The 23,608-nt window shown below is 31.4% G+C and overlaps 6 protein-coding genes across 9 annotated transcripts; 4 read left to right on the forward strand and 2 right to left on the reverse strand.

The window, feature by feature from the left end:
* Positions 1–1,382: 1,382 nt before the first annotated feature.
* On the forward strand, positions 1,383–2,491 carry LOC119670573 (L-xylulose reductase). Its single transcript, XM_038080873.1, has 3 exons — positions 1,383–1,626; positions 1,684–1,936; positions 1,997–2,491. The coding sequence occupies exons 1-3, from the start codon at positions 1,575–1,577 to the stop codon at positions 2,415–2,417; spliced, it is 726 nt and encodes a 241-aa protein (XP_037936801.1). The 5' UTR covers positions 1,383–1,574; the 3' UTR covers positions 2,418–2,491.
* Positions 2,492–2,556: 65 nt separating this feature from the next.
* On the reverse strand, positions 2,557–22,831 carry LOC119670574 (AT-rich interactive domain-containing protein 4B). 4 transcript variants are annotated; one of them, XM_038080874.1, is made up of 8 exons: positions 22,342–22,831; positions 21,962–22,289; positions 16,819–16,918; positions 15,758–16,363; positions 14,669–15,701; positions 3,146–7,894; positions 2,946–3,080; positions 2,557–2,896 (listed from the first exon to the last, which is right to left on the reverse strand). In XM_038080874.1, the coding sequence occupies exons 1-8, from the start codon at positions 22,775–22,777 to the stop codon at positions 2,706–2,708; spliced, it is 7,578 nt and encodes a 2,525-aa protein (XP_037936802.1). In that variant the 5' UTR covers positions 22,778–22,831; the 3' UTR covers positions 2,557–2,705. The 4 variants fall into 4 exon arrangements, with proteins under 4 accessions (XP_037936802.1, XP_037936803.1, XP_037936804.1 ...); XM_038080875.1 differs by having other exon boundaries at positions 2,558–2,887; XM_038080876.1 differs by lacking the exons at positions 21,962–22,289; positions 22,342–22,831 and adding an exon at positions 17,967–17,989 and having other exon boundaries at positions 2,558–2,896.
* On the forward strand, positions 12,506–14,459 carry LOC119670575 (sulfite oxidase, mitochondrial). The gene is made up of 2 exons (XM_038080878.1): positions 12,506–13,481; positions 13,539–14,459. Exons 1-2 carry the CDS (start codon positions 12,512–12,514, stop codon positions 14,345–14,347), a joined length of 1,779 nt encoding a protein of 592 aa, XP_037936806.1. The 5' UTR covers positions 12,506–12,511; the 3' UTR covers positions 14,348–14,459.
* Positions 17,177–19,277, forward strand: LOC119670576 (tRNA (cytosine(38)-C(5))-methyltransferase). The gene is made up of 2 exons (XM_038080879.1): positions 17,177–17,283; positions 18,270–19,277. The coding sequence occupies exons 1-2, from the start codon at positions 17,211–17,213 to the stop codon at positions 19,244–19,246; spliced, it is 1,050 nt and encodes a 349-aa protein (XP_037936807.1). The 5' UTR covers positions 17,177–17,210; the 3' UTR covers positions 19,247–19,277.
* LOC119670578 (V-type proton ATPase subunit e) lies at positions 19,452–19,972 on the reverse strand. The gene is made up of 2 exons (XM_038080881.1): positions 19,811–19,972; positions 19,452–19,754 (listed from the first exon to the last, which is right to left on the reverse strand). Exons 1-2 carry the CDS (start codon positions 19,892–19,894, stop codon positions 19,584–19,586), a joined length of 255 nt encoding a protein of 84 aa, XP_037936809.1. The 5' UTR covers positions 19,895–19,972; the 3' UTR covers positions 19,452–19,583.
* Positions 20,597–21,888, forward strand: LOC119670577 (structure-specific endonuclease subunit SLX1 homolog). Its single transcript, XM_038080880.1, has 4 exons — positions 20,597–20,642; positions 20,796–21,035; positions 21,097–21,291; positions 21,355–21,888. The coding sequence occupies exons 2-4, from the start codon at positions 20,805–20,807 to the stop codon at positions 21,778–21,780; spliced, it is 852 nt and encodes a 283-aa protein (XP_037936808.1). The 5' UTR covers positions 20,597–20,642; positions 20,796–20,804; the 3' UTR covers positions 21,781–21,888.
* Positions 22,832–23,608: the final 777 nt, after the last annotated feature.

Genomic DNA, 23,608 nt, shown 5'->3' on the forward strand with positions numbered 1-23,608 from the left:
ATATATACTTGCAACGAAACAAAAAAAAAATACAACTGTTTTGACATCTTCTCTGTTTGTTTCATATGTAGATGTGGTGTGCTGTAAAAACAACTGTTTCATTTTGATGTGGCAATTCTGCAACAAAAATGTTCTTGCACTTTTGCAATTTTAGTATAGCATTCTTGCATTTCATGCACTTTGCAATGACTTTGCAAGATAGAGTGAATACCACTAATAATTTTTTTAAAAATTTGATTGTTTTTTAACAGCATTATGTTAAAAAGATATTAAATATACTTGCTGTAAAAAAGTCGAAACTACATCAAAACGTGACCTATATAAATTTAATTAAAAACGTTTAAAAATTATGAAATTTATTTTGAAAAAATATGTTGAGGCTAGTTGAGTTGAGTCAGTGCACCTGAGCACTTTTACTCTCTATTAACTGGGAGTTTCTATAAAACCCCTCTTTGCGCCTTGACTGGATTATTGTTTATCACTTCATTAGACTAGGCAATAATTGACCTCAGATCTGCATATCTACCCGAGGAGCCTGTAACCATTCTGAGATTTCATAACGCTGTGTTAGTAAGTCTGTCAGATTTCGCAAATAATTTCAGGGCTCTATCCTTTATTTTGAACTGTACAAACAATATTCCAAAAAGATCACCAAAAGTTTTATAAAATTAACTAGCTGTTACTTTATCTTAATTAGCCGTTTATTAGTTTAGTAGTAGTTTATTAGTTTTATGATTCGCCGATTTGAATTGTTTGTTTCAGTGATATATAATTAACTAAATTTATCAAGGAAAATAGAACGAAAGAGCATACAGAAGTGATTGTATTAAAGTCAACAATCTATTATTAAATTTCACGATAATAGAAGGCTGTTACTAATAGAAAAGACCGTTACGTTTAATATATTGGATATAATTGATTAAAAATTCATACGCTATTGTATATATTGACATTATCTTCGAAACAGAAACGTGAAATAATTTCAAAATAATAATAATTTAAAATTAAGACATATCCAAGGAACTATACAAACCTGAATAATATAACCGTTTAAAGGTCAAATTTAATAGAAGTAAACAAATATATTTTTACCTGTTCTGTAGAAAATTTTATATAGCACTAATATCGTGTTTAATAATTGCATGAACCAATGAATATACAGTATATTAACATAGATGCCATTTTCAAATTATGCTCAGCTCTTTTTTGAAAGGAATGCGATTGATTTCTTACCAGGAAAATTGCTAAGCTATTTATTTATAGGTATATAAACCATTCGTGCATTATAATATATATTTATTTTTAAATAATAAATACAAGTTCAATTGAAATAAATATCAAGATACATTCTTTCTTCCCTTTCTAAAGAATTTTCAATTACATATTGGAAATTTGGTTATAGAAGGGTTAAAAGATTGAGTATAAATCTCATCGCACTCAATTTGTAAAACAACAGAAGTTCACTTTTGAGTGTTTTGATTGCATTTTACTCATAATTCACGTTTATCTACCAAACACCGTACATTTTTATAGTTCACATTTATTTCGCTTATCAGTTTGATCGTTAAACGAATATGTCTCCTGATCTATCAAATAAATTAATACTCGTTACTGGAGCTGGGAAAGGTAAAAATTAATTTTAATTTGGTTTGCATATACAATTAAATTTGAAACCCATTGTAGGTATCGGTTATGCGCTTTGTAAGTTCTTAGTCAATTGTGGTGCCAATGTTATCGCATTGGCACGAGATGCTGAGCAGCTATCAAAGCTCAAGGGCGAATGCTCGAACATTAAAACCATAAACGTTGATCTCAGAAACTGGGATGCGACACGTGAGTGTTTATCCAAAGTACCACCACTGGATGGTCTTGTCAACAACGCGGGCGTTGCTATAATTAAACCATTTGAAGAATTAACCAAAGAAGATTTTGATAGGTGAGTTCATATATTTATCAACTTGGATTTTAATAATACTAACTGTATAAACTTTAACAGCACTTTTGATGTAAATATTAAAGCTGTTTTTAATGTTACTCAAGCGCTTTCTCCAAAACTTAAAGATAATGCCAGTATTGTGATGGTTTCTTCGCTAGCTGCGTCACGTTCATTTCAAGGTCATAGCGTGTACAGTGCAACAAAAGCAGCTATTGATTCATTGACACAATCATTGGCATTAGAATTAGGCCCACGCAATATACGTGTAAATTCTGTTAATCCCACAGTAGTGCTAACAGATATGGGTCGTGAAAATTGGTCCGATCCGAAGAAATCCGGTCCACTTCTGAATCATATACCATTACGTCGCTTTTGTGAAGTCAATGAAGTAACTGATGCAATAAGCTATTTACTCAGTAGTAACTCCAGTTTCATAAATGGCCATCATCTTAACTTGGAAGGCGGTTATTCAGTTTCTTAGTGCAATTAAAAGTTTGTAATTTTATTTTCTATTCTCAACTTTATTTTTAAATTTAATAAAATATTAAGCAAATATTTCTACATTGAATTTTATGAAAATAATTTTTTTTTTTTCAATTTTTTGTTTTCAATGATTTTCAAATCTACAACTAGTCAAGATAATAAATATTTTAATTTATTACATTTAAATGTAATGTGAAATTATGACCAATCATTTTGGTTAATTTTTATAACTAAATAAAATTAATTTTTATTTAAAGCTAACATTTACAATTGCAAGCATACGAGCCTAAGATTGAATTTTGACCTGTTGGTTCTGTAGTTGTTTCTTCTCTCTCTCGCGGCGTCTGAGTTTCTTTCGTCGACGATCGATGCTAGCAAGATTACTTTTTTCAATGAGATATCTTTTACGCAAATCGGAGATCTGTTTTTGTATAATTCCGATACTTTGTTCCGAACTTAAAGATGAGTCTGGAATTACTAATTATAATTATTTATTGATAATATGTAACAAATTTTGTGTACTCACCAAGTTCAACAAGGAAATTATAGGGGAATGATTTTGATGAATTTTGTGCTTGTATTGGTGGCAATTGTGCTTGATGATGTATTTGTTGCCTACTATTTGACACATTATCTGAGTTGTCATCACTATCAGAGCCCGCTAAGTATAATAAATAAATTGTATATGTTAAGAAATAGTAAACTCATATTTTATTACAATCTTACCTGCTGTTCTCTTGCTGGTTGTATATTTTCGTCGCTTTTGGTGTACTTCACTAACAGCCGAAATTTCGGACTGCTGTCTTGTGCGACGACGCTTACGTGGGGACACCTCATCAATTTCTGCATTCTTTTTCAAATCTTCGCTGCTGTCATCTTGACTTACGGAATCTGGTGTACTGCTTGATGTTGAAACTAAAATGACGCTTCCAGTTGCCTGGATATTTTGTGCTCCCGAAGTACTCGGCATATCAGCAATGATGTTGTAATCCATTTTATTGTTTGGTGCAATTGTTTGTACTATGGATACTTGTGTTGTTGGTATTGGTTCATCTTTACCACCGAATGAGGGTACGGGACTACCAGGTATTGTTTCTTCGCAAAGTAAATTAATTGCTTCATTTTGTGCATCAGCTGTTATGCTTGCTGAAGTACTGGCTGCATAATCGTCTCCGCGCAATTCGATTAAATGACCGCCCTTTTCTAAACTCATATTATCCACAATCAACTTTAAGCCATCGTCTGGTCGTAGCTCAGTTCGGGCATCCAAATAAAATCCAGATCCTGTGACTGTATTCGATGGCACAAAGGTATTGTTTTGTTGTGAAACTGGTGGTATACTAAGTGGCATTGTTTTCAAAACAGAAACATTCCGTACTGCTGCAGCAGTTTCAAAGGTCTTAAGTGATGCGGAATTTGCTGCAAAAGTTGAACTGGATACGGATGTTACTGTTGGCACAGAAGATGAAGATGGTACATTTATACCACCAGACATTATAGTTTGCTTTTGTGTATTATTTTTAACTGCAGCAGCTGCTGCGGCTTGTGCAGCGGCCACAACTGAAGGTACTGCACTTGATGCAACCACAACTGAAACTGGTATATCGGGTAGGACAATTGGAACAACTGTAGCAGCGCGTTGAGTTTGGGACTGAAGTGTTGTACCTTTGAAAGCGTTATCTGTAGTTGATATTAAAGAATGTTCAGCTTCTTTTACATTAGTTTCGCTATTTACTGCGTTTGGCTTGTGACTATTGACAATCTGCACAGTTGGCAATATATGCACTTGTTGTACAATATGTGGCTGTGCCTGAGTCACTGATTTTACAGAAGTAGTTGCTGACTCAATTGCTGGTTTTGTTTCAAACAGAACTGTTGAAGCTGCTTGCAATTTACTTGCAAAATTCGTAGAAACAGCATTAGCAGGTACAGTAACTGTGCTTGTGACAATTACTTGCTTACCAGGTGAAATCAATTTTAAAGGCGTCGCTGCTTGGATTGTTACCTCGGGAACAACAATGTTTGATAATATTTTTTTCGAGTCATCAATTTTGAGTGTTGCGATATCACTTCTGCTATCCGTTGGATGTCCAGAAATCGGACTTTTTTGCAGTTCTGCCGGTTCCTCAGAGACGTCTTCAATGACAAGCCTAGAATCAGTACTATCTGTTGAGTCATCTGAGAAGTGATCAGTTACCGGAGCTGTTGGTGTGATTGTCACGGTAGACACAATATGTTTCTTTTGTATTGCACATTCAAGTTTTTGTATAGTTTCAGTTAAATCTGTGTTCTTTTTGCCGATTGTTTCAAACATACTTAAGCGAGGTTCTGGACTTATTAATGTAGTATTCTTACATAATACTGGGCTTTGCAGTACCTTATCTAGACCAGTAAAGTCCTTGCCACCACTTAATAAAGAAGTTGAAGTCGTTGGCAAGTCTGTATTTATTTTTAACGGTTCCTGCAGTAAAAACTCTGTACCAGATAAAACACCTTCATTAGAATTATTTGTTGATATAGACACCGTTATGATACCTAATTTTTGCTTAGCTGCTTCTGTCTCCTTAGAAGTACATGGTTCAGTGATTTTATCTTTATCACAATCTTCTTTAGTTTCTTTATTTTTGCTTTCTACTTCCTCTTTCTTTTGACTTATAGCTTTTAATACTTTATCAGCAATTGAGGTCGGTTTATTTTCGAAATTAGGGGGCTGCAAGTCGAACGCCCCAGCCGATGCAGAAAGCAAAATTTTTGCATTTTTCAAATCGAATTTATTGTCCTTTGATTCCGTATTAGAACTTGAAGCAACACTTAAAGACGTTTCAAAAACATTACTTATAATATCTTTACGTGTCTCTAAGAATGGACTGCCTACAACAGGCTTTGTATTAGTGCCCTGTTTAGGAGGTGTAACAAACTTTGGAGAAGTGACTTTTGTTGTGCTTTGATTTTTAGCACTTGCGGAAGTTGATGGTTCAATTTTTGTTGGCGTTGTTTCTGTGACAGGAGTTCCGGGAGTAGTAGGTGGCGGCAATGCATCAGTAAGTGCACGAGCAGTTTCCTGCAAGGTCTGAGCGAGCTCCTCATTGAGTGTATTTTTATTGAGATTGAAACTGGGAGATTTTCTAAGCACATCAAAGGGAGTGTGAGTTGCTGGTTCTACTTTTTGATTACCAGCATTTGGCGGTGGTGGAGCTAACAAAGCTACATGCGATGGTGCATTAATTATAGCAACAGCTTTGTTTTGCGTTGGTGATGTTTTCGTAGCGTTACTTACAGTTTGTGAAGTATTCGCAGGAATAGAGGTGTTATGAATTCCTTTACTATCTGATACAATCGTTGAAGCTTTCTCTTCAATTTTATGCAGTTTCGACTTTTCAGCATTCGAATCTTTCATAGGCGATCCACGTTTCTTACGATTCATCAGTGTAGACATAGGATTTTGAATTGATTGATCCTGTTGATTTTGTTTTTGAGTTTGCTTTCTAGAACTCGACTGCAAACTATTTGCTGTGCTTGAAGACGCTGCTGTAGAATTAAGACTCATACTACTACTTGATAGTACTAAAGGTGACTTACGTATTTCAAACTCAAATGGCTCCGGATCTTTAAATTCATATATATCTGGCGATATAGGCTTGCTGATATTTTGTGAAAATTTCGCTTCTTGACTTATAATACTCGAGTACAAAGAAGCTGATGAAGAAGATCCACTTATATCCAATTTACTCATATCTGGCAAAGAACGAGTTGACACTGATGATGTTGAAAATGCAGATGAAGAAGATGACGAAGAGGAAGGGGAACATGCAGCTGGAGGTTCAATATTTATAATTTCTTTATCGATTACTTTTTTGTTTGTATCATTTTTCTTTGTCACGACGCTTTCATTTTTCTTGCCAACGCTACTGCTTAGTGGTTTTTCCACAATCACTGACGTATATTTTCCACCACTAGTATTACCAAATCGTGCTGGAGCTAAAATGCTAGACTTTGTTTCATTAACCTGTGTACTTGATGTACTACAATCGTCTTCGTCTTCATCTATTTTACGTACCGACTCTGTAAGAAATTTATCGATCTCCTCCTCCAACTTAATTTTTTCATCTTTTACTTGAGGTTTGGCTTTAAGACTCTCTTGTCGTTTTTCAGCAAGCGACTCCTTTATTATTTTTTCAACAACTCTCGTGCTTGATACACCTTTATTTAGAGATTGTTTTTCTAGAGATCTTTGTTTGTCTGCATTTATCTTTTGTTGGAATTTCTCTGTCATATTTTCCAAAGTTGTCGTTTTATCAGAGGACTGAGAATCGTCATCAGCGCAAGAGTCTGTTTCTGACAATGGTTCAACTTTTGATTCTATTTCAGCTACAATGTCTTTAATTTCATTACAAGCATCTTTAGCAGAAGTGTTGGATTGCACATCTAACTCATTTTCAGAAGTATTTGAGCTGATGTCCTTGTTTGCAATGTTCTCCGCCAAAGGTGGAGAAGGAGATTTTAAGTCTTGAAAACCTTTGAGCTCGGAACGAATTTCATTCAAATCGTAATCACGACCTTTTGGACCCATTTTACTAGAATTACTTGAATTATTGGAATTAATTTTTAAACTAGAAGATTGAGTCTCATTTTCTTCATTCTGATCATCCTCAGATTCTGTTTGACTGTTCGCAGCAGAAACAGAACGCTTAGCTTTATTTGGTGATTTGTTAATATTGCTCATATTACTTGCCATTTTATGTGATTGTTCCTTTAGATTACGTGTTGGACGCTTAACTGGCTCATCAGAGTCAGTATCAGATTCACTTGGAATTGAAACGTCTGAAACATTCGTTGAGGTACGACGTGCTGAATTTGGTATAACGCGTGTGGGGCGTCTTTTAACACTGGAAGCAGCCGGTGACTTTGTGCGACTTGAGTTAGATGCTACAGAAGAAGGTGTCGTTGATCGTGGAGGTAGAGAATCACTACGCCCGCGACCACGTTTCGCTGTTGATGGTGTTTTTGTTACAGTAGTACTTAAACTTGAGGTTGAAATGCTTGAATGGCTAGTTGCTAAAGCTACTGAAGCTGCTGTTGGTGGTTTTGGTGGATTTTCTTTAGTTTTTTCTGGAATACTTGCATTACCACCATTACCTGAAGGCCGCCCTTTCTGTTTATATCCTTTTGTTATATTTTCTGCTATGCGTTCACGTGGCACCCATTCATCATACCTAGTATTCCAGCCGGTGTAATGTACTAAATACATTGGTGTATCTTTCTGCAGAACGATTTCTATCACTTTAGCTTCATATGTTGATTTATCTTTTTTCTCTGTATAGTAAACTTTAAGCTTATCACCAATTTCAACATAAAAATCGCCTGCTTCAACTCGTTCATATATAATTTCATCCTTTTTTCGTTTACCACGTTTTTCCTCATTTTGCACTTGTGGCTTACGCGGTATTTTCTCCTTTTTATTTGATGTGACGGAGCCTAAAAGTTAAAATAAAAATTATATTAAATGGATTGAATTATTTTTTTATTTAAATTAAAACTAATATATATTGTCAATAACTTTAATTTTCATAATTAAGACTATTTTGCTAACTAATAAGACTTTAGTTTAATTTTTCTAGAAGACTATGTTACTTTAAACAATCAAATCTTTCTCAATGTTTTACAAAAGTTTCAATAAAATATATGAAAATTTTATGTATCCGTTTTAAAAACTAAAAATGTAGTTTATTTTAAGGCTACTACGAATAATCCTATCCACTTAACCAATAAAATATATGCTTTATTGAACCTTCGATCTAGTCTTATTTTAGTTTTCCTAACTTAAAACCAGAAGACTTTTATTTTAAAACAGTCAGACAGACGTTCATTCCAATATCGAATCATCCTATCCTCTTGTTTAGGAAGATATATGCTTTATTGAATTTCCGATGTCTCATTTAGTGCATTAATACCGTTTCCATTCAATATATACAAAAAAAATTTCATATCTAACTCAAAGAATAGAATAGGAATAGTTTATTTTGAAACAGATACACAGACGATGCCAATGCCAACTTATCTCATCCTCTTGGTCAAGTACATAATTTTTAAGTGGGCTTTCGAAGACAATGGATTCGATCCAATGGATCCATATACATATCTCATCTTCTCATAATATGTATAAAATGTATAAAGAATACAAGACTAAAATAAATATACATACATATATTCAACTGTTTAGGATTAAAATTCGGATTATTAAATTATAATAAGCCGATTTAATTATTTTTTTTTATATTCGTGTAGAATTTGCTTAAATACCAAATTCTACACAAGAACCTGTTTGATTTAATTCGCATACTCAACTGTGAGTAATCACTCAAAATTTCACATTACACTACGTGAGCTACCAACAAATTGTTTGAGTGGTTTTTTATTTGTTTTTGCGTTAACTTCTCCAATGTTTTGGTTTTTCAAGCTGTTTTTGACATTTTAGTACAAATTGTGCCGACCCCGTAGCTGCGCGTGGAGAGTGTTTAATATTTATGTTTTTATTTAACATATATATTATAAAAAAAATTAACAAAATTATTGTAACCATAACAAAACTAAAGGTATATAATTTATTTAACTAAAGAAAAAAACAAATATTGACATTTGTGTCAACATTCAATGCACATAAATACGTCAACGTAGGCAGAGGCAGTGTTCGCAGCAGAGCTGCTTCAGAGATCAGCATTGTTGTTACGGTTCGGTTGAAAGCAAATATTAACAAATAAATAAGGCATGTTTAGCCTATAAAACCAAATTTACTGATAAAATTGATTAATTTTCACAAAAATAATGAATAAAATTTATTAATGAGTATTTATTAAATAACTTAACCACACGTCATAGAACATATTGAAAAGGTGAATATTTTTTTCGGGAATTTTTACTCAAAGAAAATAATTTCTTTAAGTTAACAGAAACTAATTTGCATATGCATAATATATTTTGTAAATTTGACAAATAATTGAATAAAGTTGAAAGATTTTTTTTATTTACATAAAATATTTACATAAGCTTCAGACAAAAAAAAAAAGAGTAGCTGTTTTTTTTATCAGTTATTGTGTTTAAAATTCTTGATAAGTAGAAACATTTGTATAAATAAATATTGGGGCAATCTTAAAACTACTCACTATTCGCTGGGCACGTGGATACCAAGCCTCTAATAACTTTTAAAAGTTATCAAAACATCTTAAATATCAAATTATATTAGACTGCATATTTATCAAGTTTACGGATATAGATGAATGATGGAAATTAAGTCCCGGTATTATTACTCAACATATATCATTTATGATAATCAAAAGTCATTTGTTACTTCGAAAAGATATATATATATTAAGATGCAGAGTAAAGCTATAGACTGAGTATTGATTTAAGATACTGTCTATAAGTACAACAAATAAAACACATAATATTAAAAGCTTTCCTCAAACAATTTGTGTTTATTTGTGTGATGCACACTCATTTGCATATAGTGGTCTTTCAAATAATTCCGAATAATTTCACTGCGAATAATAATCTCAAATCCGAATATACTATACTTCGGATTTACAAAAAATCCAGCTTTATTAATTAATTATTATTAATTTTTGTTCACGAAGTCTCCGAATAATTTCACTGCGAATAATAATCGCAAATCCGAATATACGATACTCCGGATTTACAAAAAATCCAACTTTATTTTCAACTCTGGAGACTTTGTTTACTATCCGAATAATTGGTTTTTCCGAATACTTCGTTAAACCAAATACGAATAGCACTATTAAAAACAATAACAACATAAGGAACTTCCTGAATAGCAGATATATTAATATTAGAACAGCATTATAGATAAGCTTTCTAAATTAAAAACAACTTGAAAATGACAACAGCATAAAGAAATATGCCAGACGTATTAAGATGGACTCTGACTTATATAAGAATTAAATACTTTTTTTATAATTATAAATAAAAATATAGTAGACTTTAGTTTAAGGAATTTCCAATAAAATAAACCCTCTAAAAAACATAATTGTGGTATCACAATAGGCCATTATTCAAGCTCAAATGGACTTTAGTATATAAGACCGCCTATCCAACCTAACCTAATCTAACAACATATGATTAAAAACTTGCATTGATTATTCATAATAACGAACATACTAGAAATTTTGTCTTTAAGCAACGAATGCTATGCTCCATATATTTTAATATTTCACAGTCACATTAACAGTAAACTTTGTTAACTAGATCATCTTCGAATCAAATTACGAACACGTTTGTACTTCATTAGTAAGCACTGAAGACAACAAAAAACTGATTAAAGAAAATTTCGTTAAGAATTAAATATAAAGTTACAATAATAAATTTAAATCCTTGCATTGAATAGATAATATCAAGTAATGTAGCTCGATTAATTCTACAAAAGGTGTTAGAGATAGAAAATTTATCAAATTTCAACAATATTTAGGAATAAATTATATTTTACGGACTCAAAAGCTTAGAATATAACAAATAATTTAAAAAAAACAAAAGATCTTAACTTTATATCACTCGATTATTACCAAAAGTTTGCTGAATTTTAAAGATATCAGATATATTTATAACATACTCAAACACAGACAATGAACCAGCAGTTAGCATTGAAATCTATCAAAAGAGCAAAACGACAACAAATACAATATAAAATCTTCATATTCAAATTTTATATCACCAAAACGATAAATTAGTCAAATTAGAAAAATTAGTTTGTGTGTTTTCTTAGTTCTTGTCGATGAGTATTGCTTTTCCCATATTGGGTATCATAATTTTGCTTGCGTAGCCAAACTGATAATAATGTTCTATACGTATTATCATAAAACATAAATGTATTAGAATGTGGTATTGTGCGAGATTGTATGGCATATACATTACATCGTTATCTTAGGGTTATAATTTTCCAATAACCCTAATAGCGGACAGAGCTAAGCGTTAAAATTGAACCATTGCGTGTGTGTCATTGTTATACAATAATATTAATATTGATAATATCTTTTAAGAATTACAATAGCAATAACTATTGATATTATTATTATTAGAAATACTAAGATAGAGATAAACACTATTTGTAGTAGTAGTCAAACAAAATCTTTCAAGAATTAAAATAGTAATAACATATAATAATAACATTATTTTAAAAAAGAGGTAAACGCTATACATTAATAGTAGTAACAGAAAATCTCTTGAAAATTATAATAGTAATAACATACACAACTTTATGAAGGTGAGATACATGCATATAGACGCAAGCTCTATAGACTAATCCTAACAGTACAACTCAAACAAATTTTTATATTACTATAATATGGTATTAAAATCTGGGGGAATACCATAGATTAGCTTATACAATGTCACGTAATTTTCTCCTAGAACGTGCTTATATTGTACTACAATCAGCTTCCATTAGTTATATCTGAGACATAAGCATATTTATGTTTTGAACACTTTGTACTATTTGTAATTTGTATAGTTATATTTATAATTTGCAGCTAAGTTGATAAAGTACTTTTTATGAGATTTCTATCCCTACTGTATAAACAAAATAACTTTTAATAAACATAAAAAATTGTTTGAATTAGTTTTGAAAGTAATAGATAAGTAAGGTTATCTAAGGTCATCAACTCAACAAGCATGTCACAAATATTATGTTTTAATTACATATTTGCTTTTAAAAACTTTGGTAATATGAATTTATTTTCTTGCTTTGAAGACTAATAACTATGTAACTATAAAAAACAGTTTAATAAAAATCAAGAGTTTTAAATCATATGTATAGAAAGAAAATGATTTTTTTGAAAATATTCCTAATTAATTGGGAATATATATAATTTTTTGTTGAAATAACAATTTTAAACTTTATGTAAAATTAATTTTATCTACAATTTTTCCAAAAATTAAAAATTCCCTGTTATAGGTATGGTATGTCGGTTATATCTCAGGCTGTAAACTAAAGTCAAACTACAAATAATAAATAAATGTCAGTATGCTAATAGAAGTCATCGTCCATTAATTGAATTTTTTATTTTAATTTCCAGAACAATAAAAATGAATGCTCTTTTTAAACTATCGACGAGATATTCTTCACAAATATCAGCTTACTCAGCAAACACATGGATATTAAGTACAAAAGTGAACACGTTCTTGAAAAGAGAACATGATCAATATCGTCATTCTAGTTCCTCAACTTCAAAACAGAAAGCGAATATAACACTCTACTCTTTGTTAGCTATTGGGGGAGTGGCATCTGGTTACGCATTTTTTGAATATGAAGATAAAATTTTTAACAATATAACTTTAAGTCTATCCTCTAGTGAAAATAAGAATATAGAAACAAAATCCAAGACTGCTGAACAAGTCGACACGCCGTCAAAGGATGCATATCGTTTTTGGCATTCAACAGAACGAAAAGATTTGCCTACATACAAATTAGACGCTGTACAGCAACATAATTCATTAGAAAAAGGAGTTTGGGTAACGTATGGCATAGGAGTCTATGATATAACCGATTTTATACCCAAACATCCAGGAAGTGATAAAATTATGTTAGGCGCTGGCAGTGCAATCGATCCATTCTGGGCTATCTATCAACAACACAATAATCGTGAAATTTTAACACTTTTAGAAGGGTATCGAATCGGTAATATATCCGCTGAAGATGAAGTCGGCACAGAAGATATGAATTCCACTTGGGCAAATGAACCTAAACGCCATCCATTATTAAAACCAGCATCCGAACGACCATTTAATGCGGAACCTCAAATCAGCATATTGGCTGATCATTTTTATACACCAAATGAATTCTTTTATGTTCGCAATCATTTGCCAGTACCAGTTATAGATCCAGAAATATATGAACTCGAAATTGAAATAGAAACACCAGAAGCGGGGGCAAAGGAGAAACAAAAAGTATTTAATTTACAACAAATAAAAGAATTACCAAAACACACAGTCACAGCAGCAATTATGTGCGGAGGAAACAGACGTTCAGAGATGACCAAAGTTAAAGCTGTTAAAGGTAGACAATCAAATTCTACTTATTTAAAATATATTACTAAGTTCTTTATATTTTCAGGTCTTAGCTGGGGTGCTGGCGCTGTTGGTAATGCTTCCTGGTCAGGTGCAAGATTATGCGACGTACTGCGTGCCATGGGTGTTCAACCCAATGAAAAATTGCACGTAATATTTGAAGGCGCTGACTTAGATCCTACTTCTAGTCCTTTTGGTGCTTCGATACCCTTATCTAAAGCTTTAGACGAAAGAGGTGATGTTATATTAGCTTATGAAATGAATGGCAAAACACTGAATAGGGATCATGGGTTTCCTTTAAGAGCTATTGTTCCTGGTGTGGTTGGTGCGCGTAATGTTAAATGGCTTACACGTATTGCGATCTCAGAAAACGAATCAAATTCGCATTGGCAGCAAAATGATTATAAAGGATTCAGTCCGAGCACTGACTGGGATACAGTAGATTTTACTAAATCTCCTGCTATACAATCTATGCCAGTTACATCGGCTATATGCACTCCTATACCAGGTGCAACAGTTAAACTTTCTGAAGATGGTTTCATCAACGTACGCGGGTATGCCTGGTCTGGTGGCGGCAGACGTATTGTGCGTGTAGATATAACAATTGATAATGGTAAAAGTTGGCATGTTGCTGAATTAGAACAAGAAGAGAACCCCGATGGTCGTCACTATGGTTGGTCTTTATGGACAGCTAAAATACCTGCTGACAAAATGAGTGGAAAGGAAGTGGAAATTTGGAGCAAAGCAGTTGATTCAGCATATAATGTGCAGCCAGAGTCATTTGAAAATATATGGAATTTACGTGGTGTCTTATCAAACGCATATCATAGAGTTAAAGTGTTAGTGACTGAATAATAAATAAGTAGAAATGCAAATATGATACTCACTAAGAGTTATATTAATTAAATAAAGGGCAAGAAAAATACCCAAAGAAATTTAAACGATAACATGGGTTATAAATGTACATAATGTGAATGAATGAATTTAAACTAAAATTATTTGTTTCTTTAAGAGATAGAAACAGATTTCATTTTCTGATAGTTGTTTCCAAAGGACTAATCTAAGTTTACGTTGGGTTACAATAGCATTATAGCCTCGCTCAAAAATAACTTACGCGATATTAATCAATTGTGTATCAGTTAAAATAAATTATTAATTAGGTTATATATAACTTACCTGTTGGTGATGGTTCACGAATTGCTGGTGTACTAGTACTTGGTACCTCTTTTACTATCTCCTTAGTCTCTTTTTCCTTCTCATCACTGCGGGAAGCTGCAACCGCTGCTTTAATTTTAGAAAGTGGTACATCTGCTTCATCCTTTACATTTTTTTCCTCAAATTTCTCTACAAGACTTTTAACTTTAACGCCACCAACTGAAGTTTTACGTTTCTTTTTCGTTGTTTCTAGGCTTGATTCACTTGTATTTTCGGATTCTTCAGCTGCTGATTGTGTGACAACAGCTGGTACAGGTGCACTACTTGCTATTGGAGTTACTGTCAAAGTTGATGTACTTGGGGTGTTTGTATTTTGTGCAGATTTTGCAACAACATCTTTATTAGGTTCAGCCGGTTTGGGTGATGCAACAGAACTGGCACGCACTAAACTACGTCCTTTACTACGATTAGAATTACGTGGTGTCATTAGCATGGAACAACCAAGTTTTCGATTAAATTCTCCATAGGGTTGTAAAAACTTCTTATACGCTTGCTTGACTAAATTAGTTACACTAACAGTAACTGGTGTAAAACCTAAACGTATAGCAATTGGTTTCCATTGATTTTGTGACGTTACTCTATTGTATCCACCACGTTTTTGTACTGCACGAAATAGACGATATAAATCGACATCCTTACTTTGTATTGATGGCACTTTATTGAGAGGAGTTCCACGATCATCCATATACTTGTACAACTGTGCAACAAAATGATCTTTTTCTTCGCGCGGTTCATCGTCAGAAGAATCTGATTCAACTTCTTCATCTTCTTCACTAGTCGAGTTACTTAAACCAAAAAGTGCATCCCTATCCCAGTGAGCAGGCAAAACATTACTATCAAGGTACTCCAATGCAGCTTGTACAGCTGGACCATCTTGTTTTGCAGCAGCTTCACGTGTAAATTCGGTTGCTTCCTTTTTTGGTACAGTATAGTAACGACCATCTTTGAAGGAACGAACTAAATATTCATCTTTAACACGAATACGTGCGGTAGCCTAAGATATATATTAGAAAAAACTTTAACGCAAATATATCAAATATATCAATTTACCTGTGCAGTTGGTGAAACAACTAAACCAGGAAACCACTTCTCTTTGTCTTTCTTCTTAGACTCAGTTTCGACACATACAACCTTACCAATATTCTCTTCCTTCTCATTGATAACCTCTTTGGTTTCACTCTCATCTTCTTCCTCGGAACTATCATCATTGGTATGGCCACGTCTACGTCCTCTGCGACCACCAACAACCGGATTACCAAAATGCTCTGGATGAGTTAACGGCAACTGATCCAAAGTCTCACTTTCATTAAAATGCCGTCCGCTTTTGAGACATAAAGCGGTACGCCTTAACGTTGTTATGTCACCATCATCAAAAACAACGGTATATTGCGAACAGTCCTGTATTTTAGTAACAGTTGCTTCTATATATTCTTTACGATCTGGATGACGAACTTCAACAATAGCACCCACTCTTAATTGTCCAGGGGTTGCTTTAATAGCATCATCGGACACAATACCCGAGCCAAGCCCATGTTTATAAGCAACTTTTACTTTAATGTTACGAACAACTTTGCTCACTTTGGCCTCACAGAAAGCACCCTTATATTTGGCACTAACCTCGGTACCAACGGGTAACGACGGTGGATCATCCACTTGCTATATAAAAAAAATAATAATAATAAAATATATAACTTCGTCTGTGATTGTATTTATAAATTTATAATGTAAGGACTTTTATTGCTCTTAGAGGTTACGTTTGAGATACGCCTATTTATTTTAAATATTTACATTTACCTGCATTTTCTGAAGAAAATAACGTTCAAAACTCAAATTATCGCTTACAAACGCCACTTTTGCAGAAATTTCTTGAACATTTCCCCCAAAAATGATATACCCAAAGTAAATTTAATTTTAAAGTGTTCAAATATATAAAACTTATAACTTTTCTGTTATTTATATGTTAAAAGTTGTTGCTAATAAAATAAAAAAAAATCAACAAACATATAATTTTTATACAATATTTGTATAAAAAAATTTGAGAATTAATTTTGGCGCAAGCAAACTTTTCACTTAGACAAAACCTTATTCACTTTTTATATACACTTTAATACCTTCTGACGTTCATATGCGTTGTTTTTTACTGTTCCTCTTTGAAGCCGTTTCTGCGTCTGCACCGCCACGCTGTGGTTGTTTTGAAACATCAGCATGTCACTGTGTAATAACAAAATAATTGTTTGAAATAAAAGAACATATTCGTTGTTATAATTTTATTAATTTATTGTAATAATATATCTGCAAAATATTTAATTTATTTATACGTTAATTTATAAATGTACTTAAATTTATAAACTCCATAGAATGTTTAAAATTATGTTCGCATAATTTTAGTAAAATACAACCCTGCGATAAATTGAAAGAATTGATAAAAATGGAAACAAAACATAAAATACAAAACTAAAGTATGTTTTTATTATAATTTTTGTAAACATTTTTTACGTAAAATATGGAAAAAATGGAAGAATTTCGAGTGCTAGAATTATTTAGCGGAATCGGCGGTATGCATTACGCATTTAAATGTAAGTTATGATAATAAATACATTATGAGTAATATATTAAATATGTTTGCTCAAACGATTCCGAGTGCTTGTAAAACTTTTGTCAAATTGCAATTAAATTGGTCACAATAAGTACCAATGATTCGATTCCTTTAAATTATTTATATATAATTTATAAAACATTGTAATTAAAAAAGCAACTTCTATATGAGAATACTTTTTTACTTAAAATGTCGAAATGGAAATTAAATTTAAAAATTGATATTTCTAATACAATTTAAGGTTCCTACGAAGATGTAAACAACAAATATATTTCCCACAATAATACTTTTAAATTTCAATAGATGCTATGTTTCATATTATCGTAATGAATCCTTCTGATTCAAACTTATTCAGATCATTATCCGAAACTATAACTTGCACTGTATTGCAGCTTACCTTGAAATTTCTTATTATTATTTAAAGTACACAAAAGTCTAGTTATACAAAAAATCCCTATACTCCACTCTAAATGCAATTACAAAGCAATATGTTTAGTTTTGCTAACTTATATCTTGCAAAACTTATAATCTAAATTTAATTTAACAGTAAAACTGTGATTTCACAAAGTGTGTAATGTGGAAAAGCCTAAAGTTTATAATATCATTCACTAAAAATACATATTTTTAATTTTTATATAATAATTTTCATTTAGTGTCACTTACATATTTATTTAAAAAACAATTTGTTTAAAATAATCTGCAAGTTATAATTTTAATTTCAGAAAAAATTTTGTGTACCAACTAACTTATATTATTACACGCATTAACATAAAATTAAAATTACTGTAAACAATTTAACGGAATCATCAATAAATTTTAAATTGTCAAAAATTCAGGGTCGTAGTCGACATTAAGTTAATAGGATAAATCATATTTGACGAAAGTGATCACTACATAGAAAGTAGTAACTTTAAATAACATTGAAAAATTATAACTTTAAATAACATTGAAATATTTAAATTTCAGATTCAAATTTACCTGGTGAAATTGTAGCTGCCATAGACATAAATACAGTGGCTAACGCTGTTTATGCTTATAACCATGAAAAAACTCCACTACTTAATAATAACATTCAACGACTTAATCTTAAAACACTCGAGAAACTAAATATCAACACAATATTGATGTCACCGCCATGTCAGCCACACACACGTCAGCATTTATCAAAACAACGAGATATAGAAGATAATCGATCTGATGCGCTTCGTCATCTATGTCAGCTTATACCAGAATATAAAAATTTGCAATATGTATTATTAGAAAACGTTAAAGATTTTCAAAGTTCACAATCACGTAATTGTTTCATTGATGCTCTGAAGTCGTCTGGTTTTCAGTACAGTGAATTTATTATAAGCCCAACACAATTTGGTATACCAAACACAAGACATAGATATTACTGCATAGCACGCAAGTATAAAGATTTTCCATTCGATTGCTCGCACGTATTGACAAGTATGCCTAATATAAAAACAAGTTCAAAGAACTCAAAAACGATCGAAGAATTTTTAGATGTCGAACTCACAAACGAAACTTCCTACAACTCAACACTTCCTGAAAAAATCTTAAGAAAATACGTCTGGCTCTTGGATATAGTAACAAAAGACTCCAATAATAGTGCTTGTTTTACTAAAGCATATACACACTATAGCGAAGGTACAGGTTCCGTATTTACACCTTGCAGTCTCTCCGAAACACAACAAATTTTTGAGAAACTAAAATCTCTCGAAAAGGATGACAGTGAAATTGTAGAGAGATTGCGTTTAGAAATGCTTCAAAGTTTAAAATTACGTTACTTTTCGCCCAGTGAAGTATCGCGCTTAATGTGTTTTCCAGCGTCATTCAATTTTCCAAAAGAAACTACAACCCGCCAAAAATATCGACTACTTGGTAATAGCATAAATGTACTAGTAGTAGCAGAATTATTAAAATTATTATGTTCATAAAAGTTCTAATAAATTTAATTTAAAAACACAAGTTAAATTAGTTCTGTTTCAAATTTTATATTAGATATTTAAATTTTACTAACAGTTGAAATAATGCCAAAAATAGTATCTTTGGTTGTTATATGTTAGAAACAGCAAATTTATAAGTAAATAATTAACTATATTAAAATATAAGCTAAATTAATCTTAGATTTGAGAAATACATACGTCTGTTTACACACACATACAATAACGATATCAATTATTAGTTTTATACTTCTATAATTATATATACTCCCACCAAATATAGTTTTAGTCATCCATTAATATATAATAACAAAATATATATTGCATTCTTTCAATCCTTTATTTTACTGCCCCATTCCTTTCCTATCATGTATATAGTATGCTGATTTAGTTTAGGTCCAATTAATGGATTCATTTGTGCCATATAGCAACACAACCAGAACAGCCAACAAGTTGCTGCTGTTATCATTAATATACAACGAATTAAGGCTTGATTTGGGCCCTAAAATTAAATATATGATATATTGTTTTTCCTTTTCACAAAACAAAAACTCTCACCTTTGGTGTCATAATGGGTAAAGCTACTCCAACACCTGCCCACACAGCTGTGAAAAATAATATAGGGAAGAATGCTGCTCCCATTTTACTCCTTAATGCAATAAATATGCTTTTAACTTTATAGAAATATACTTGCAGACAATTCTGCGAAAATTTGGAATGAATAAAGACGATTAATCAATACACAATTTTTTTTGTACCAAACGTCAAAACAGGGTTTACATGCTACACAATTTAACTGAAGTTTTTAATATGAAAAAGTGTGTTAAGTGTTGGTGAATGATTGTACACTATAATTCAAACACTATTCTTTGATTGTTCTTTGCACAGAAGTCACAATATTCGCAATATATTATTGTTATTAATTAGCATTTAATATATTTGTAAAACACACAATTAAACTACAATAGTTGCATATAGTGGCTAGGTATGTTGAAAATAAAGTTAGGTAAAAGAATTTTTGTTATACGTAGCACCATAAAGCTGACAACTATATTGCAAATAATTGAAGTGTAGTATGAGATGTCAACTACTGTTAATACTGTAGTTTATTTATGCGTTAAGCTTAGTACGCATGAAAAAATACATATTATAAAATTAATTTATTATATTTAGATATTAAAAATAATTATAATTTATATTTAAAGCACTTATATTTTTTTATGCAAATATTTCTAAAAATGTGAACAACACTTAAAAGTATTCAAAACACATTTTTCAATAAAGTTACGCGTTTTTAAATTATTTACAAACAAAATACATTAAAATTTGTATTAAATTTAAATAAATACATATTATATACATATAATAACAAGTGTCTTAATATTTATAAGTAAGAACTATATTTTTGATACAATATACTTTATATAATTAAAAACAGTTTTCAATACAATTGCACATAAATAAACCTATTAAAATGTTTATTAGGTTTAAATAGCTGTGTAACATAACAAATAACTACTGACTTCATTTGCTTATTATATAGTCGTCTTCTATGGAAATGGAGGCAGACGTTGCGGATGCCAAAGGATTTTATGGCGTATATTTGTTGTGCAGTGAAAGTACAGGAAGATGCTATATCGGATTTACTGTAAATCCAAATCGTCGTATTAAGCAGCATAATCGCGGACTAGAATTTGGCGGTGCTAAAAAAACCAACAATAAAGGCCCTTGGAAAATGATTTTATTAATACACGGTTTTCCCAATAATATTGCAGCTTTACAAGTTTGTTTTTGTATAAAATTTTGCATACATATATTTTTCATACTTTCTTTAATTATTTAAGTTTGAGTGGGCTTGGCAACAACCAACACTTTCATCGCGTTTAAAGGAATTCCATGAACTCAAACGTAAACAGACAAAAGAAAATTTTATACAATATAACTTGCGTATACTAAATCGTATGTTATTAGTTGGACCATGGATGAGGCTACCATTAACAATACGTTGGTTAGAACCAACTTTTGCCCAAGATTTCCCAGTAAGTTTGTTTATTTATTATACTTTTTTTTTTGTATTTTGCATAATTTTTGTTTGTTTTTAGGAAGCAACACAACCACCATCTCATATGAAAATAGTATATGGTAAAATTTCTCTTAAAAATACGAAGAGAAACAAAAATGATCAACCAGCCGCTATATGGTCATCTGAATGTCATCTATGTATGGAATATATAACAAACCCTAAGTCGTCCCGCATTGGCTGCTCGAATAGTTTATGTAAGCTCACATGCCATATTATTTGTTTGGCAAACTATATTTTAGATAAAAATAATCAGGGCCATTATATACCAATTGTTGGTGTATGTCCGTTATGTGAGACAATTTTCACATGGGCTATGCTTTTACAACGCAAACGAAATTTGGAACGAAATAGCATAGAGGATGGGAATGAAGATAGCTTTACTGAAGGCTGTGACGAGCATGATACTGATTCTGCAACTGCAGATATTTATGAAATTAGTGACTAATTTGATACTACAATTAATAATTTAATACCATTAACAAGGATTATAAAAAATTAAATATTGTAGACGTCGTACTATCATATTTTATATAAAATCACCCAATTTTGGGAATCAATTATACATAACTTAGTTTATATTTTCTTCATAACATAAGTGCTTAATATTTCTTACAATATTCTCATACCGTTTAAGTTTTTCTATAAGTTGCGTTTTTTCTTGCACATAATATTCTTTTCGCATTTGCACATATTCTTCACCTTTAAATATAAATGTATCAACATTTTGTTTGTCGATTGAATTAACATCAGAGTTTAGAGAGCATGCTGTATCTGCCTGTGCGGTTGTAATACTATTTTTTTCCTTTGACGGAAGAGTGGTCTCAACTGATATTATATTAATTTTAGATTTGGTGTCATTTCGGTCTACTGCTGCTTCGTTATGTCTTCGTTTATTCATATGGGTTCCGTAACCACTCATATCTTTTCGTTTTGTACCCCTTTTTTGTGATATATCTAAAGTAAAATTGGTTATTTTTTTAATCTTATGTAGTTTTTTGTATGGTACCTTCAAGAACATCCACTTCAATAACATTACAATCATCATCCACCGCTTCCAAAATTATATTATCTTCGTCCACAGTATTAACATCTATTTTGCTCTCCTCATTGTCTTCGTCTATATGTGCATCTTCGAATAATACATAGGAATGCTGTTCCTCTTCCTCAACTGATTGATAATCAGTTACAGGAAAGGGTATGGCTTCACCTATGAGCATTCTTCTGCGATTAGTCATAGAAAAGAATTTTTTGTCAAAATGCTCAGAACACAGATACAATTCCTCTGTTGAATTTTGTAGCGCTTCTGGAACTTGCGCTAATTTGAGCCATTTACGCCGTCTGGCCACGTCTTTAGGGAACTGAAACAATGTAAAGCTACTACTACTTCCCGGAACATGAACATTGTTAAAGTTACAACAATTTTTGTAAGCACAGGCCTTCATATTTTTATTAAGCAAGAATTCAAAAAATGCAAACAATCAAAGCAGAAATGTTCAAATACATAATACATAGAATAAAAGTCATGGATTACGATGTTGGGATAACTTATTTGTTAAAAATTTCTAAGCACACCATGTGAGCAAATAGTAATACTTGTTCATGCCACAAACAAATAATACACATGCATTCAACAGCTCTTTTGTACATTTCGAACACTTAAGATTATTGTGTTATACGCAGCTTTTGTGTGCCTTAATTGTTCTATAATCGCAAGTACATTGTGCTTTTAGCTGGCTATTCGACTTGCCTACTATGAAATCCAAGGGAGTTTTTTTTTTGTTCTGCATTCGCAATCTGTGTTTTATTTGTCTGTGCTTATGCTTATAACAACAATAATTATGATATAATATGATATATGATACAATATATGTATATATTGAAATAGAATTTTACTAAAGCGGGAAATCATTTAAAAAATATTTTATTGTTATAAGTGAAATATGGTATTTTACATATTAACAAGTATTTTATAAATGTAAATAATATACACTCCACCTAAGAATTACTAAAATACCATTCTTAATGTTTACACTTTACAATTAAAATATCGCCATTCACCATAATTGCACTGTTTGCAAATTAACAGCAAATTAATTAGCAAAAAATATGAACGAAATAGAATTGCAAAATAAAACAAAAATTATTTTTTGATTGAATTTGAATTAATTTTAAATATTTTTAATTTATATACAATTTAAGTGTTAAGTAGCTATACTTATATATAACTGTTAAGTGTCTTTATATATGCATATACTCTTTTCGCTTTATTTGCT

The sequence above is a fragment of the Teleopsis dalmanni genome, chromosome 1 (genome assembly GCF_002237135.1).
Source record: "Teleopsis dalmanni isolate 2A chromosome 1, ASM223713v2, whole genome shotgun sequence".
NCBI classification, from domain to species: domain Eukaryota; kingdom Metazoa; phylum Arthropoda; class Insecta; order Diptera; family Diopsidae; genus Teleopsis; species Teleopsis dalmanni.